Source organism: Anabrus simplex, chromosome 7 (genome assembly GCF_040414725.1).
Source record: "Anabrus simplex isolate iqAnaSimp1 chromosome 7, ASM4041472v1, whole genome shotgun sequence".
NCBI classification, from domain to species: domain Eukaryota; kingdom Metazoa; phylum Arthropoda; class Insecta; order Orthoptera; family Tettigoniidae; genus Anabrus; species Anabrus simplex.
The window spans coordinates 242932546-242949603 of NC_090271.1; the positions used below are offsets into that span (position 1 = coordinate 242932546).

General features: G+C 38.4%; 1 protein-coding gene across 1 annotated transcript in view; it reads left to right on the plus strand.

Annotated features, from left to right (window-relative positions):
* The window catches only part of LOC136877083 (glutamate receptor ionotropic, kainate 5), an 89989-nt gene that overhangs the window by 8564 nt on the left and 64367 nt on the right, over positions 1-17058 (plus strand). The window contains exons 3-4 of the mRNA XM_067150901.2: positions 9974-10065; positions 14718-14885. Coding sequence (XP_067007002.1) covers positions 9974-10065; positions 14718-14885 — 260 coding nt within the window. The remainder of the gene's footprint in view (positions 1-9973; positions 10066-14717; positions 14886-17058) is intronic.

Genomic DNA, 17058 nt, shown 5'->3' on the forward strand with positions numbered 1-17058 from the left:
AGATACAAATGGTTGTCTGTGGAACCTCCACAGAATGTGCGTACCCCTCGTCTTAATATTGTGATTCACCTTCCCGGTTTGCAACCTTCAGCTTGAGTTGTAAACAGTGTAGATCCTGTTACAGCATGGACACTAATATTTAGTGAATAAATGGTGAACTTACTAATATGATAGACAAATATGAAACTCAGTGCAATGAGAAGTAATTACCAAAAGTCTATCTGACCAGAATTACAAAATGTTGACGCGGTTGAAATGAAAACTTTTCTAAGCCTTCTTATTTATTCGGTGGTTTTCAAATCTAACAAAGAGGACATCATTTCAGTCTTCACAGTTGATGGTACGGGACGTGAAATATTTCGTGTTGTGATGTCAGGTACGAGGTTTTCCATTCTTCTGTGCAGCCTGCGTTTTGACAACCCTAAAGACAGAATGCAGCAGTGAGAGACAGATCCTATTGCACCCATAACTAAGCTTCTGAATATGTTGATTCAGAACTCTCAAAGGTGTTACTCCCTTAGCATAAATGCAACAGTAGACAAGATGCTATTGGTTTCAGAGGTTGGTTTAAGTTCAGAATGTATATTCCGAACAAGCCTGAGAAATATGGAGTGAAATTGATGTGCCTAACTGATGCAAAAATTAGTTATTTGTACAATGCATGTATTTATGCAGGGAAGGACACTGACGGAATAGGTCTTTCAAGGGAAGATAGGAAATTTTCAAAGCCAGTTCAGGCAGTTCTTCATTTATCGGAACTAATACAGATCACAAATAGGAATATAACACGTGCCAATTGGTTCACCTCAGTAGAGCTTGTTCAGGAACTGAGGAAAAGGGGACTCACTTATGTTGGGACAGTAGGAAGAACAAGAAGGAAATTCTAACTTCTTATAGTTATTTGTACAATACATATATTTATTCAGGGAAGGACACATGGAATAGGTCTTCCAAGGGAAGATAGGAAATTTTTGAAGCCAATTCAGGCAGTTCTTCATTTATTGGAACTAATACAGGTCACAAATAGGAATATAACACGTGACAATTGGTTCACATCAGTAGAGCTTTTTCAAGAGCTGAGGAAAAGGGGACTCACTTATGTTGGGACAGTAAGGAAGAACAAGAAGGAAATTCCAACTAACTTCTTGCCTTCCAAGCACAGAAAGGTCGGTTCCTCTATGTATGGCTTCACGAAAGACAGAACTCTTCTCTCACACGTTCCGAAAAGAAACAAAGCTGTTTTGTTAGTATCCTCTATGCACCATGGAAAAGCAACTGATGTGGACAAGGGGAAGGAAGAGATGATTCAGTTTTATAATTCTACGAAGTCTGGAGTAGATACGTTGGATCAGATGTCAGCCAACCACTGCACAGGTAGAAGAACAAGAAGGTGACCGATGGTAGTCTTCTTCCATATTGTCAACTAGCAAGATACCCGTGCTTCGCTACGGTATTATACTGAAATTTATAATTGAATGCTTATTGTTTTAGATATATAATCCGCCAAAATTCGCGGTCTGACTCGTTTTCTGCGAGAACCCACCAAAATTCCCGATCTGACTCGTTTTCTATTAGATTACGGCATGTTTCCTCCCATTTTCAATCTTCTTTTCCAGCAATCGATTTCGTTCTTCCCGGGCTAGGCTCAGGTATTCCTCCCGGTCAGTTGGGTCCGTAAATCTTTGCCATCTTTTAATATAATCATTTTTAATATGGATAAAATCCTTCAGGAGATCCGGCGTGGTGTCATATTGGGTGCCTAGAAGGCACTGAACCCGCGGCCGGACTGCATTCTTAGTCATTACCCGTCCAGGAGCCGTTTCCAGCGCGGTCCGCACATTTGACGACGGTCCGGAACATCATCATTATTATTATTATTATTATTATTATTATTATTATTATTATTATTATTATTATTATTATTATTATTATTATTATGTGTTGCTGGAATGGATGATGACAGGAAAACCAGAGTATCCGGAGAAAAACCTGTCCCGCCTCCGTTTTGTCCAGCACGAATGTCACATGGAGTGAACAGGATTTGAACCACGGAACCCAGCTGTGAGAGGCCGGCGCGCTGCCGAGGATCCTTATAAGTACATTCAGAACAGTAAAATCAATTGGTCTCACCTCCTTCTACACCCCACCGCCGTTAAGTTTATTTACCGGCACCCCCCCCCCCCAAAAAAAATTTAAAAAGGCTTGTTTCTTATGTTTAAAGAAGATTTCAAACACCAATGTTCACGTCTATTACCTTCAGTTTTGAGATATAAGTATCCCCATAAAAATAATTTACTTTTTCACTTCATTTCACACTACTCCCCTCCCCCCTAAGTGAATTTTCCCGCAAAAAATACTTGTTTCTTTAATAGTAAAGGATCTTCTAAATACCAATTATCACGACTCTAACTTCTTCAGTTTTTGATTTATGTGTCCTCATGAAAGGAATTCAACTCCTTTACACTCCCGCCCTCCAAGATGGTTTCCCCCCAAAACGCGTTTTTCTTTGTTTTTAAAGGAGATCCAAATACGAATTTTCACGTCTGTAACAACTTTAGTTTTTATTAGATGTATGTATTCTCATTCAATTAATTTAATTAATTTTTCAATTCTTTCACCCCCCCCCCCCATTGGATTTTCCGAGAATACGTGTTTCTTTATTTTTAAAGCAGATTGCAAATATCAAATTTCACGTCTGTAACATCTTCATTTTTGAGATATCAGTAGCCTAATTAAAAGAATTCAACACCATTTTCAGTCACTTTTACCCCCCCCCCCCTTCACCCAAGTGGTATTTCCGAAAGCTAAAAATACACGTTTCTTTATGTTTAATAGAGATAAAAAATACCATTTTTCACTTCTGTAACATGTTAAGTTTTTTGAGATAAACTGTAAAAATTCTCATTTTAAAATTTCACCCCTTTTGAGTTCCCCTTAAGTGGAGTTTCCAAACACAAATCACCTATGTTTCTTTAGATTTACAGGAGATACAAACACCCACTTTTTACGTCTGTAACATTTTACGTTTCCAAGATATTCTGTAGATATAGTCTTTCAAAAATTCACCCAATTTGTCACTCCTGTTTAACCGCCATTAATTGGATTTTCCAAAACTAAAAAATACGTGTTTCTTTATTTTTAAAGGAGATCCCATATACAAATTTTCAGTTCTGTAATATCTTTCGTTTCTGAGATATATGTATCCTCATTCAAGGCATTGAACCCATTTTTCACCCTTTTACACCCCTCCTATTGGGATTTACAGGAAACAAAAAATACGTTTTCCTTTATTTTTAGAGGAGATTCTAACTACCAATTTTTACATCTGTAAATTTTATAGTTTTAGGATGTATACACACTCATTTTAAAAAATTTACCCTGCCCCCTTTTTACCCCCCCAATATTTGGATTTTCAAAAACGAAAAAATACGTGTGTTTATTTATTTTTAAAGGAGATTCTATATACCAATTTTCACATATATAACCTTTAAAAATTTTGAGATAGATACACTCATTTTAAAATATTACTCCCTTTTCACACCCCCCTAAATTGGATTTTCCAGAAACAAAAAAATATGTGTTTCTTTTTAACGGAGATCCCAAACCCCAATTTTCAGGTCTGTAATATCTTCAGTTTCTGATATATAAGTAGCCTCATTAAAGGCATTCAACCACTTTTTAGCCCCTTTTCACTCCTCCTATTGTGATTTTCCGAAAACAAAAAAATATGTGTTCCTTTATTTTTAATGAAGGTTCTAAATACCAATTTTTACATCTGCAAACTTTAAAAGTTTGGAGATATAGATTCCTTCATTTTAAAAATTCACCCCCTTTTCACCCTCCCATTAATTGGATTTTCCAAAAACAAAAAATTACGTGTTTCTTTATTTTTAAAAGAGATCAAAAGTACCAATTTTCAGGTTTGTAATATCTTCAGTTTCTGAGATATAGGTACCGGTATCCTGATTAAAGGCATTCAACCCATTTTTCCCCATTTTCACCCTTTTTCACCCCTCCTATTGGGATTCTCTGAAAACAAAAAAATACGTGTTTCCTTATTTTTAAAGAAGATTCTAAATACCAATTTTTACATCTGTAAACTTTTAAAGTTTTGAGATATAGAGCAACTCATTTTAAAATTTCACCCCCGTTTTCACCCCCTTAGCGAGGGAATATCCAAAAATCCTCTCTTAGCGAGCACCTACGTCTTAATATGAATATATCCCCAAAATTTCATCTCTTTATGTCCAGTAGTTTTGGCTCGGCGATGATGAATCAGTCAGTCAGTCAGTCAGTCAGTCAGGACAAGTTATTTTATATATATAGATATTGCAGCTGTGAATGTGAATATCTTGCATCAGTCCTATTGCAAGAGCCCCCAAATGACCAGTCAACATTTTCTGAAAGAACTTGCTGCTCAACTCACCAGAGCACACATTATAATAAGATTATCAAATCCCAGGATCCCAAGAGATATTCTAGGCACTATCTGTAGAATTTTGAGCATCCCGAGGAGAAGCTTGAAAAACAGATAACTTGTCATCTGTGCCCACCAGCAAGAAAAGGAAAAAAATATTACAAGTGCTACAGATATGAAAAACCAGTATGCTTGGAGTGTACAAGAAAGATATGCTTCAAATGTGTTGAGTGAGAGTAACATTAAGGGCTAAGTTGAATGCTTTCAATTTCTACCCTAACCAGAGATCAGTCTTATGTGTGGTTAATTTTCAGTGCAGCGGTTATCAAACAACTTTAATACCCAACTTAGGGTCCATTTTTGTTGATAGTGTAAAGGATATGTGTGTTTAAATGGAACAGTGCATTCTGAGTAACGAAAATTGCTGCGACTGTAATCTGAAGGTATGAGGGTTCTACAAATTAACAAATGAAAAATGTTGTTGTGGTTTTGGGTTGAATAAAGTGTAATTATTCAAATGAAAACAGCTAGCAACTTCTCTCATTAATCATCCCTTCCGTAGTCACATTAATTTTGAAGCGGTCTCTGTGACCTCACATCCATGTTGATGTCACTGTAAATGTACATCCATAGTTAAGGATTAAGTGCTGATCGACCGCTCCAACTGTTCTCAAGTTGTGAAGTGTTACTTTGAGGTATAATTCTCACAATGCCTCCACATGTGTACATGGTAGAAGAAAGGGTCTTTATGCATGATAATTATATGAAGCCAGAGTCTTGCAGCAAAGTTATTAGGCAATTTGTAACACAGTTTTCACATAGAGAGACCATGCAGAAACTTGTAAACAAATTGAGAGGAACTGGTTCTTTACTCGATAAGAGGTGAAGTGTTAAAAAAACATGTACTTAATGAGGAAAAAGTAAACAAAATTGCAGAAAGATTAGAACATACGCCTACAAAATCCCTAAGACAACTTGGACAAGAAGCTGGGGTTTCAAAGAGCTCAGCATGGCGGGATACAAAAAATGTTGAAATTGAAACCATACCATTTTTAAGACCGTGTTATTAGTACAGATTTATGGCCACCACGGTCCCCAGATGTAACTGTTCATGACTTTTATTTATGGGGGAGCTTAAAAAATAAAGTGTATGCAAGAAAACCTCAAGGAACATATCCAGAGAGAAATAGCCTAAATTACGGAAGACGTACTTATGCGTGTGAATTGGAGTTTCCTAAGACGATGTCAGAAATGTATGGATGCAGAAGGAGAACATTTCCAACATCTGTCATAAGGTGTGAGCTTATTTTCTTAATTATTAATTATTAATTTTGTTAATTCTTATTTTCTTAATTTTAATTGTTATCTCATGTCATGCACAGATAAAGAGAGTAAAGTGTTGTCCTCGTTGCTATGCTGCAGAATGGTGAGTGATGAGTCAAGCGGAGGCAGATGAGCTGGGCATGCCTGCTGGCCAAGCAATGAGAGAAACTCACTGTAAATGATTCAAATGAAGTGAAGAAAACAACAAATGTTTGAAATATCATGACTCGATAAAAATTACACTGACTGACAGAGCAAATGCAACACCAAGAAGGAGTGGTCAGAACTTTATGCCAATTGCAGGGTAGACTGACGTCACTGAGGTATGCTCATGATGTGAAATGCGCCGCTGTGCTGCGCACGTAGCGAACGATAAATGGGACACGGCGTTGGCGAATGGCCCACTTCGTACCGTGATTTCTCAGCCGACAGTCATTGTAGAACGTGTTGTCGTGTGCCACAGGACACGTGTATAGCTAAGAATGCCAGGCCGCCGTCAACGGAGGCATTTCCAGCAGACAGACGACTTTACGAGGGGTATGGTGATCGGGCTGAGAAGGGCAGGTTGGTCGCTTCGTCAAATCGCAGCCGATACCCATAGGGATGTGTCCACGGTGCAGCGCCTGTGGCGAAGATGGTTGGCGCAGGGACATGTGGCACGTGCGAGGGGTCCAGGCGCAGCCCGAGTGACGTCAGCACGCGAGGATCGGCGCATCCGCCGCCAAGCGGTGGCAGCCCCGCACGCCACGTCAACCGCCATTCTTCAGCATGTGCAAGACACCCTGGCTGTTCCAATATCGACCAGAACAATTTCCCGTCGATTGGTTGAAGGAGGCCTGCACTCCCGGCGTCTGCTCAGAAGACTACCATTGACTCCACAGCATAGACGTGCACGCCTGGAATGGTGCCGGGCTAGAGCGACTTGGATGAGGGAATGACGGAACGTCGTGTTCTCCGATGAGTCACGCTTCTGTTCTGTCAGTGATAGTCACCGCAGACGAGTGTGGCGTCGGCGTGGAGAAAGGTCAAATCCGGCAGTAACTGTGGAGCGCCCTACCGCTAGACAACGCGGCATCATGGTTTGGGGCGCTATTGCGTATGATTCCACGTCACCTCTAGTGCGTATTCAAGGCACGTTAAATGCCCACCGCTACGTGCAGCATGTGCTGCGGCCGGTGGCACTCCCGTACCTTCAGGGGCTGCCCAATGCTCTGTTTCAGCAGGATAATGCCTGCCCACACACTGCTTGCATCTCCCAATAGGCTCTACGAGGTGTACAGATGCTTCCGTGGCCAGCGTACTCTCCGGATCTCTCACCAATCGAACACGTGTGGGATCTCATTGGACGCCGTTTGCAAACTCTGCCCCAGCCTCGTACGGACAACCAACTGTGGCAAATGGTTGACAGAGAATGGAGAACCATCCCTCAGGACACCATCCGCACTCTTATTGACTCTGTACCTCGACGTGTTTCTGCGTGCATCACCGCTCGCGGTGGTCCTACATCCTACTGAGTCGATGCCGTGCGCATTGTGTAACCTGCATATCGGTTTGAAATAAACATAAATTATTCGTCCGTGCCGTCTCTGTTTTTTCCCCAACTTTCATCCCTTTCGAACCACTCCTTCTTGGTGTTGCATTTGCTCTGTCAGTCAGTGTATTTGGTGATCTATACATATAAATGATATCAATGAAGAAACCTGAATATTTTAAAAACAATATAATGAAATGGAAAAATTTAAAGAATCAAAATACATTAACAGCAGAAAAAGAACAAAATGTCAAAGTAGGTGGCACAATTATAGAATACAGAATTGTTAATGTCTAACTACTTTACTGGTACCAAGTAATCTTTCATTTCCCTGATTCCAAAATCCTTCCCTTTCTTCAGTTGATAACATTCTTTGGAGATTAGAATTCATTCTGCTTTGCTTAATGTGATGAGGATGTGATAAACTCTCTATTTCTCTTTAACACAACAACTGATACAAAAATACTGTGTCTAAAATCCTTTTCCTTTTTTCAGAGTGTTGATAACTGAAGTTAAAAGACAATAGAGCTGACTGCAGACAAAGTCAAACACCCATTTAGAGAAAAGACAATATAACTTCTGTTAACAAGTAACCCAGATGTGCCAACTATCAAAAGTAAAAAAATCAGGAGTTTTTTTGCTGGATATCCCAACATGTTATGACATCATTGATGACATAACTTTGAAGAATATATAACACATTTTACTACTCAATTACATCATTTATTTATTTATTTATTCTGCATGTACCTGAGCGTTAGAACACACGACTCCTCATTGTAACTGCCTTAGGCCTCTTTATAAATTTCTGAACTACATTTATGCTCAAAGCACTGGCCTTGTTGAACGGGTTTTAAGGTTAATTTTTTTCCAGAATTCCTTTTCAGGAAGCTTTGATCTGAGTTTTTGTTCTTGTAAATATGCTAAAAATAGTCTCACAACTGGCATTGCTATGTGCAAATGATAAAATAAAAAGCACTACATTAGAGATTCTGTCATATTTAAGATTACAACCAGCCGATTGCATCTGTGTTGCCAGTGCCCACTGTACATCAGTTCTATCAAGCTACTTAACTCATTGGCATACTTTGCCACCTGCCAGGTGGCCGCGCATGCAGTGACCATTCAAACACAGACGTCTGACAGGTGGTCTACTGAGAGGTAAGCTTTCTGCAACTAGTTCAAGCCTTCTGTCCATAAATGGCATGACATGCAGTATACCATCTGAAAGCTGAGAATCTGCTCTCTCTCTCTCTTGAAGTTGGAGTGAAAATCATACAAGAGATTGCATTATGCAGCAGGCAATCACTCTCCAAGTAGGGTGATTACCCGCTTGATAATCAGCAGAAATGCTTTTCTTTGCTATTTGCTTTATGTTGCACCAATACAGATAGGACTTATGGTGATGATGGAATAGGAAAGGCTTAGGAATGGGAAGGAAATGGCGATGGCCTTAATTAAGGTACAGCCCCAGCATTTGTCTGGTGTGAAAATGAGAAACCACAGAAACCATCCTCAGGGATGCCGACAGTGGGATTCGAACCCACTATCTCCCGGATGCAAGCTCACAGCTGCCCGCCCCTAACCGCACGGCCAAGTCTTCTGGTCAGCAGAAATGGCCGGCCCTAGGAAACATTGTATTACAAGGAATAAAATGAAACATATATTATGGGATAGTCAGAGTGAATTGGGAAGTGATGTAGTTTTAGAAAATTAATTTTATGTACTAGCAGTGAAATTTATAGCAGCATAACAAAAAATTTCACGTGGAAGTGATGACGCATTTGAAAGTGACAAAGATCCATCCTGCCTAAAAAAAAAAAAAAAAAAAAAAAAAAAAAAGAAAAAAAAAAAAAAAGATGGCTGATAATTAAATAAAACAGGTGATAAACCATCCAAATATGATTTTATATGACATTCTGGAATAAAACCCATCATAAACAGGACCCGCCCTCCAGATCCCTCCCCTGTGCACATTTTTCAACAAGTGATTCACAACTCTTTATGGGATGAGATAGCTACTGAAAGAAACAGTTTTGCCAATCAGTTATTCACAGAAAAATCCCAACTCACCCTATATGAGTTCACTGGGAACATTTCACAAGGCTTATAACCGTAAACCGTGCCATGGCTGTGTTGAAAGCAAGACAAGCAAGAAAAGTTTAATGAGATACACCTCTGAAAGTATTTGGTGGCTTTGAATTTCCCAGAGTGTTTTAGGGAGTTTCACACCATTAAAACTTACATAAACTTTTCTTCTGGGTGTTGTACTTCATCACATCAAACAAGGGTATGATTAAAATTCAGTATGTTGTGGATTACATGTATAAATCGTAGTAGCATAAAACTGTTTCATATGCATGAAAAAATAGTATACACGCACATGCTCAGTACATTAAAATTAGTATGTCAAATGGTTAAAGAATGAGGAAAAACCTGGGATTTTCAAAAAAATACAGGAATAGTAAATGTGTTCTCAGAATTGTGAGGTAAGTCTCTGCCATCATGAGAGAGGGAGGAAGGACCAAAAAATAGGGAGTCTGCCACTTAAATCGGGGGAGTTGGCATGTCTGGGTAACCTATACCTATGTTCCATATATTCGTTAATGTCACATCAGTAAATGATGAGATTGAAAAATATGAATTATCAGATATTCAGTATGTGTGTCTTAATATCTAACTTGTAGGTGTATTCATTCCAGTATCAACCATTCACAATGATTGATGAAACATTCCAACCACGAGGATTTACTCCAGATATCATCAGAGAGTTATCAGAGAGTCTCAATTTCAGGTCAGTATTTTCTTTTCATTTGTCAAGTATTATGATATTTCTAAATTTGGAACTGTTAACTTCATGTTTTCTAGATGGTTATGGGCTGTGATCCATGAGAATTTTATGGAGACTCTCATGAAGGCAGAAATGAAAGTCTCTCTCTCTCATGTAATGTGCAGGAAATGGCAGGTGTAGAAAAGGGTTGGGAAGGAAAGGGGAAGTTGTAGAAGACAGGTGGGCTAATGTTTTAAGGGTGGTAATTAAGGGCAAAGGGTTCTATTCACGGGCAGAATTCGAGACAAGTGTCAGTGAGAAATCAGTATGAGTCACTGCAGGTAGAACAGCAGAGGGAAGACTAGGAGCAGGGAACTGTTGCAGAGCAGGGGAGAAGTAGGAGAAAAGGAAAAGTAGGAAAGGAAAATGTAGCTTTCTAAAATAAAGTAAAATAATGTAGAGTAGAGGGTAGGAAAAGGGAGGTGGAACAGGGTTAGGGGAGGAAGTAAAGGTAGAAGGAAGTAGGTTCTGCACCCATAAGGAAAGATAGGGGAGACCATGAGGGGAGGGGATCAAATGAGTTATGTGGGGTTGAGGCTCTGGTCATGGGGGACTCCACTGTTAGGCATATAGGGAAAGTGTGTGGAGGAAAGGGAACCAGACTAGAGTTCTATCCAGGAATTAGACTAAGGCCAATAAGGTAAGACAAGCCGGTAGAGGTACCAATATAATTGGGAATGTATGGGATCTGGTTAATACAGCACAGGAGAAGTTTAAAGAAGTGGAAGATGTTATAAGTGCAAAACTGTGTAGGTGGGATACTGACTGGAAGGTGAGAGGGGATTTAAATGAGAATATGGAGTGGGTATGTGGGGAAACTGGGAGAGAGATTTGTAGATCCTAATGTATGCGTATAAGATAAGGATCTGTGCTCAGATGACCTTCACCTGAATTGCAGTGGCATATTTAAATTAGGATGTTTGTTTAGAAGTGTTATAGGGAGATACATTCAGGGAAATGGAGTGGATTAGGGAGTGGTGATAAAAGTACAGAGAGCTGGAAATCACGTAAGGATGACATAAAGATGTTAGTGTTAAACTGTACAAGTATTGTGAACTAAATAATTTAATAGATATATATTCACCATTTTCTGTAATAGGGGTTGAATCATGGCTGAGAAGTAACATTATAGATGTGGAAATTTGCTTACAGAAGGGGTGGTTATTCTAGAGACATGATGGGAATGGTAGGAGGGGCTGTATTCATACTGGTGAAGGACGAATTTGCAATCTATGAAAAAAAAAAAAAGGATAAGGAACATGAAATTCTAGGTGTAAGGCTTATCTCTAAAGATAATAGGCAACTTGATGTTTTTGGAATGTATAGACCTCGCAAGGCTGCTGCTGTTGATGCTGAATTTTTTGTTAAAATTACTAACTGTGTGGGAAACAACACAGAAATGTGACTGTAGCAGGTGATCCCAATTTATCAAATGTCAAATGGGGAGGTATTGCAAATGACAGGAAGCATAATGAACCAAATATAAAAATGCAGCCAAATACCACTATGGGAAAATCAAATGATCATAAATATGTCTTATATGTCTTTCAGTCATGGCCATCCATCAACGGTTGATAATTTCAGATGACCGCCAGCCATAATACATAGCCTGCACGGTTGCAAGGTTACACTTCTACCACATATTTTGTTATATACACTATTTTGTTATGTGCACAAATTTTCAGGTGATCTCCAGCTCTATGAGATATTTATGTTAATAAGTTAATCTGGAAAGGACAGCTGAATTTTAAAAAAATCATGGAACCAACTAGAGGGAAGAATATTCTGGGTGTGGTGCTGGTAAAACTACATGAATTCTATAGCGAAAATGAAGTGATAGATACTACAAGTGATCACAGAGCTGTTTTCATTGTAGTTAAGGAAGATGGTAAAAGTAGGATTGGTAGTCAGTACCATATGGTTGGTAAGACAGGCACGAGGGAGTTTAAAAAAATTAATTATGATCAGTGGGAAATGGTAGGTAAACAGTCTATGGGATGCATTTAATGCAATTATTGAGCAATGTGAAAATGGATATGTACCTTTAAAGGTGGTAAGGAATGGTATAGAGAAATAAAGGGACTAAGGAGAATGTATAGGTTAGAAAGAAATAGAGTTGGGAATGGTTGTGGATGTGAAGAGAAATTGAATCAAGTGAAAACGTCAGCTAAGGGTAACATGATGCCAAACATAATGGGCAGTCATCTGAAGTCCATTATTCACAACAATTTAAATAAACACAGTGGCCTGAGCCCACTAGAAATTCAAGATTTCATCTCTATTCTAAAAATGGTTTTGAATAACAATTATTTCACATTTGACAATACCATTTATCAGCAAAATGGGTTAGCTACAGGATTGCTGCCATCAAGAATCCTAGCTGAAATCTATCTGGATCATTCTGAACCCACCAAAATTAATAATAACAACATCTTGAGTAATATTACTTTTTGGACAAGATATGTGGATAACACTCTTGTGATCATGAACAAAAGTGCAACTGATGCCATCACCATTCTATCCAATCTTTATCACATTGACCCACATACCAGGTTTACACTAGAATCAGAGAACAATAAAAAACTCAATTATTTAGATCTAACAATCATCAGACAATCTGGTTCATTGAGCTGCAAGATTTTTAGAAAACCAGCGCAAACTGCTAACACAATCCATCAAGATTCCATACATCCACACGCCCATAAATGTGTAGCATACCATAATATGGTACACTGCATTTTTAGCATCCCACTGTCTTAAAAATAACTTAAAAGTAAATTAAACAAATTAAACACCATTTGCAGTATAGCTAAATTTAACTGCTACAGCAGCTCCTTTATAGAGAAAATCATTAATAAACATAAACACCAACCTTCAACCACCTTAACAAAAGAAAAATCTCACAACAATTTTTTATCTACTTCTACGTTTAATAATAAACAAGTCTACCAAATCACGAATATATTTAAAAAGCATGACGTCAAAATAGATAGGAGCTTCCTTACAAGATACTTAGAGTACGTTTAACGCCCTGAAATATAACTGATTTTTGGCCATTGGACAGCACATGGGTAATAGTAACCGTAAGTTCGCTAATATCAACCAAGACATGAAAATTCTCAAAGTTACACAAAAAGGCCCCTGCTCAATATTATGGAAAATTGTTTTATCCTTCTGGAACAGTTTTTCCATCCTAACTTGAATCTAAGTGAAATTTCAGAGAAATGAAACATTTTATTTTACCTTTTAATTCCTATCTTTAGTAATCATGTTTCAGATAAAAATAATTCTTTCTTTTATAATCTCTTTGAATTCCCTTCTCAGCAGCAGTCTTTCTTTCTGCATCCTTCAGCCCCATCTTAGACACCCCTTCTCTCCTCCCCTCCCACCCCCTCTCCGTCCCTTACTCACCCTCCCCATCCCTGCCCTTCCCCTCCCTTCTTTACCCCCTCCCCTCCTCTCCCTGTGCACTCCTTTGTTTACATTGCCTGCTTCCTACAAGTCAGTGCTTGTTCTACATCAGACATTAGATATACTGTGCATTTCACTGTACAGATTTACTCCTTTGCCTGAGGTCCTAAGTCACCTTAAAGACATCATATTATGACAAGAAGATCGTAACCATAATTTTTGTTATTTTGTTTATTTTAATGTTATTCCTTCAACATTGTCTTTGTCTGGTATGCATATGTTTTAGTTAGCACATAATCTGTTTATTTTTTATTTGGCTTAAGATGGCAACTAAGTGGCTGAAACTAGTCCCAAGATTGATGTAATATTATTTAATTGATATACTGTATTGAAAATAATTGCACTTCAGTATGGAACAAAAATGAAATTTATAGCTTATAATTGTTTGAATAAGCACTATGTAGAAAATTCTAAACTCCCATGGAGGGAGTTAGATATTTTTCACCAATAGAGCATGTCAAAAATGTCAAAAATATATCAGATGTAAGGCTTTTCAGGCGGTTTGCTCTATTAACCAGCATTTCGTATTAGGTCTGACACTAGACTCATCAGAGTGGGATACACCCCAGCGTCAGTGGGTAGGGTCTGACACATCCCACTCTGATGAGTCTAGAGTCAGACCTAAGATGAAACGCTGGTTAATAGAGCAAAACGCCTGAAAAGCCTTACATCTGATATGTTTTTGACATTTAAGCACTATGTTCTGAGCTGTCAGTGGAGAAATGGCATGGGATTACGTTAATAGATGAATAATCATGAGTGATATTTTTAAAAGTATAAAAGTAGGAAAGATCATAATATGAAGATAAAATTGGAATTCAAATGTTAAATTAGGGGAAATATTTGACTATAGGAAGAGGAGGAATTGGAATAACTACCAAGGGAGATGTTCAATAAATTTTCAAATTGTTTGAAATTATATAAAAAAAACTTGGTAAACAAGTGATACAGGACCTACCACCTGGGTGACTGCCCTAAATGCAGATCAGAGGTGATTGATTGATTGATTAATTAACTGATTGATTTTAAAGAGTATGCAGAACAGAGTAACTTATTCGATTTTGATGGACTTCTGGATTCTTTTTCATTTCTTTGTGCATACTGTATTCAGTATCCTTGGCTAAAAGGTCAGTGCTTTGTTTTAGCTACGTAATACATGTTATGGATAATTTTGGTGTGAAAGAGAATGGATCGTGGTCTGGCGCAGTTGGAATGCTCATCAATGGGGCAGTGAACTTCTCAGTCAGTTGCATCCAAATGACTGTCCCAAGGTGTGAAGATATTGACTTTACCACACCTATAGTCAACACTAGGTAAGGCCCTTGAAACACATGAAACAAGGTCAAAGAAAAATTAAGTAACATGCAAATCATTTCTAAAATAACATTTAACATTTTTCTAAATTGATGCTTTCTTTGTTATATGATGAACATGATAAAAGATAATGATGATGATGATGATTATTATTATTATTGTCATTATTACTTCCTTGTACCCATTCATAAGGCGTATTGGAACTTGTTCATTGGCTTGATGACTTTCGCCTTCCTATTCTTCCAATATTTCTTCACGACCTCATTGTCTTGCCTCTTCCATTCTTCTGACCAATCCTGCTGCTAGTTTTCACCATAAATGTGTGTTTATTTACTGAGATCCTGAAGATTTTTTGATTTCCCATGATGTCTTCCCTAATGTTCAATTCATGCAGATCCTCTCTTGTTTCCTCCAACCAAATTATTCTCCTTCTTTGGGAATTTATTATATTGAATAATCTTCTTCTTCTTCTTCTTCTTCTTCTTCTTCTTCTTCTTCTTCTTCTTCTTCTTGTACCATATCCTCATTGGATGTGTGGCTATCATCAGGGTGATCTGATTCTTGCTCTCAGCAACTCAGAAAGGAATGGGGGCACTGAGCCCATATAATTCTCGTAGATATCATAGCCAAGATATTCTCCTTCTTTCCCTACTTCTCCTTCCTTTAATTTTACCTTGTAAGATAAGCTGAAGGAGTTTGTATTTATCATTTACCAATGGAAGAAAATAATAATGTTGTAGTTGGAAGCAGAAGTAACAGAAAACTGAGTGAGTTAGCTGGGTGATTAGGGTTGTATATCTGTGAGCTCGGATTTGGAAAATGGAGGTTTGATTCCCATTGGCAGCCCTGAAGATAGTTTTCTGTGATTCCATTTTTCACACCAGGTAAATGCTGGGACTGTACCTTAATTAAGACTATTGTCAATACTTTCCCAGTCCTTGCATCACTAATCACTAAACTAACTACTAGCAAAAAAAAAAGGAAAGAAAAACAAGTAACAGAAACACTCTGAAGCAAGTGCCAACGAAGCAGCAAAGGTAAAAGACTGCATTGATCATCTCAAATACAGGGTCTTTTATAAACCCAGACCACCCAGTGGCATTTTTACTCTCGGAGACTTAAGCAGCAGTACTGAAGGCGCGCGCATAGTTCTTAACCTTGCAAGGAGCGTGCACGTGTTCGACCTAGCAGTCGCCGTTCTGAATCTCAGCTGTTAACATGGTGAGGCAGTTATTTTTCATATGTAAAAGGTTTTTTTAAGTATGAGTAGGCTCAACAGGTATGCAATGCATTTGTTCAGCAATTTCCTGGTGAAGTCCACCTTATAATATCAATATTGTTGGTCCGTTGTTGTACATTATAAATTTTCCAGCTAACTCATTCCTGGTTGCCAGTGTTTCACCCCAGTGTGCTAAGTTGGGCTCATCAGTTGGTAAATAGCACACCCACCAAGACGCATGGCTAGTGCATATGTGGAGGCCACTGCGTAGACTACTTGGAGCCATCGGCAGTGCCAATGTGCTGTGAGAGACTTTCTCTCATTGTCAGAAATTGATGCCTGCCTGGCGATAAGATGATATAGATGTAGATTCCCATAGGGACCCTGAAATATTTTTCCCAAATGAGTAAATTTATAATACCAATATAAATGGTCCGTTATTGGACATTATAAATTTTCCAGCTAACTTATTCCTGGTTGCCAAGCATTTCGCCCCTGTGAGCTAAGTTGGTGCTCGGTCTGGGTTTATATGAGAGACCCTGTATATACCTTCTTGTACATCCATTTTGATCTCAATCTGAGGTGTCGTGTCTGTAGACGAACCCACGTTTTAAAGTAGCAACTGTAACATACAATAAGCATTACATAGTATGAAGTGATTATTCTGTGCTAACTAGGCAGTTATGTATTGGGGCAGAAGGAAGGCTACACAAGATGTAGATGTAATATAAACAGAGTTGTGTGTGGTCACAAAAGTTCCACAAGTAAGTGGATACAAGCAATGTAAAAACCCATGTTTCAATACCAATGTTTGGAAATAGGAAGCGAAGGGGTAGTTTGAAGTGTCCTATAACTTAGAAGTAATGGACCACCCCAATCAAGTATTATGAAATCAAGAACGGCTATTTATTATGAGATGGTGAGTCATGTTTATTGTTATTTATGAAGATGAG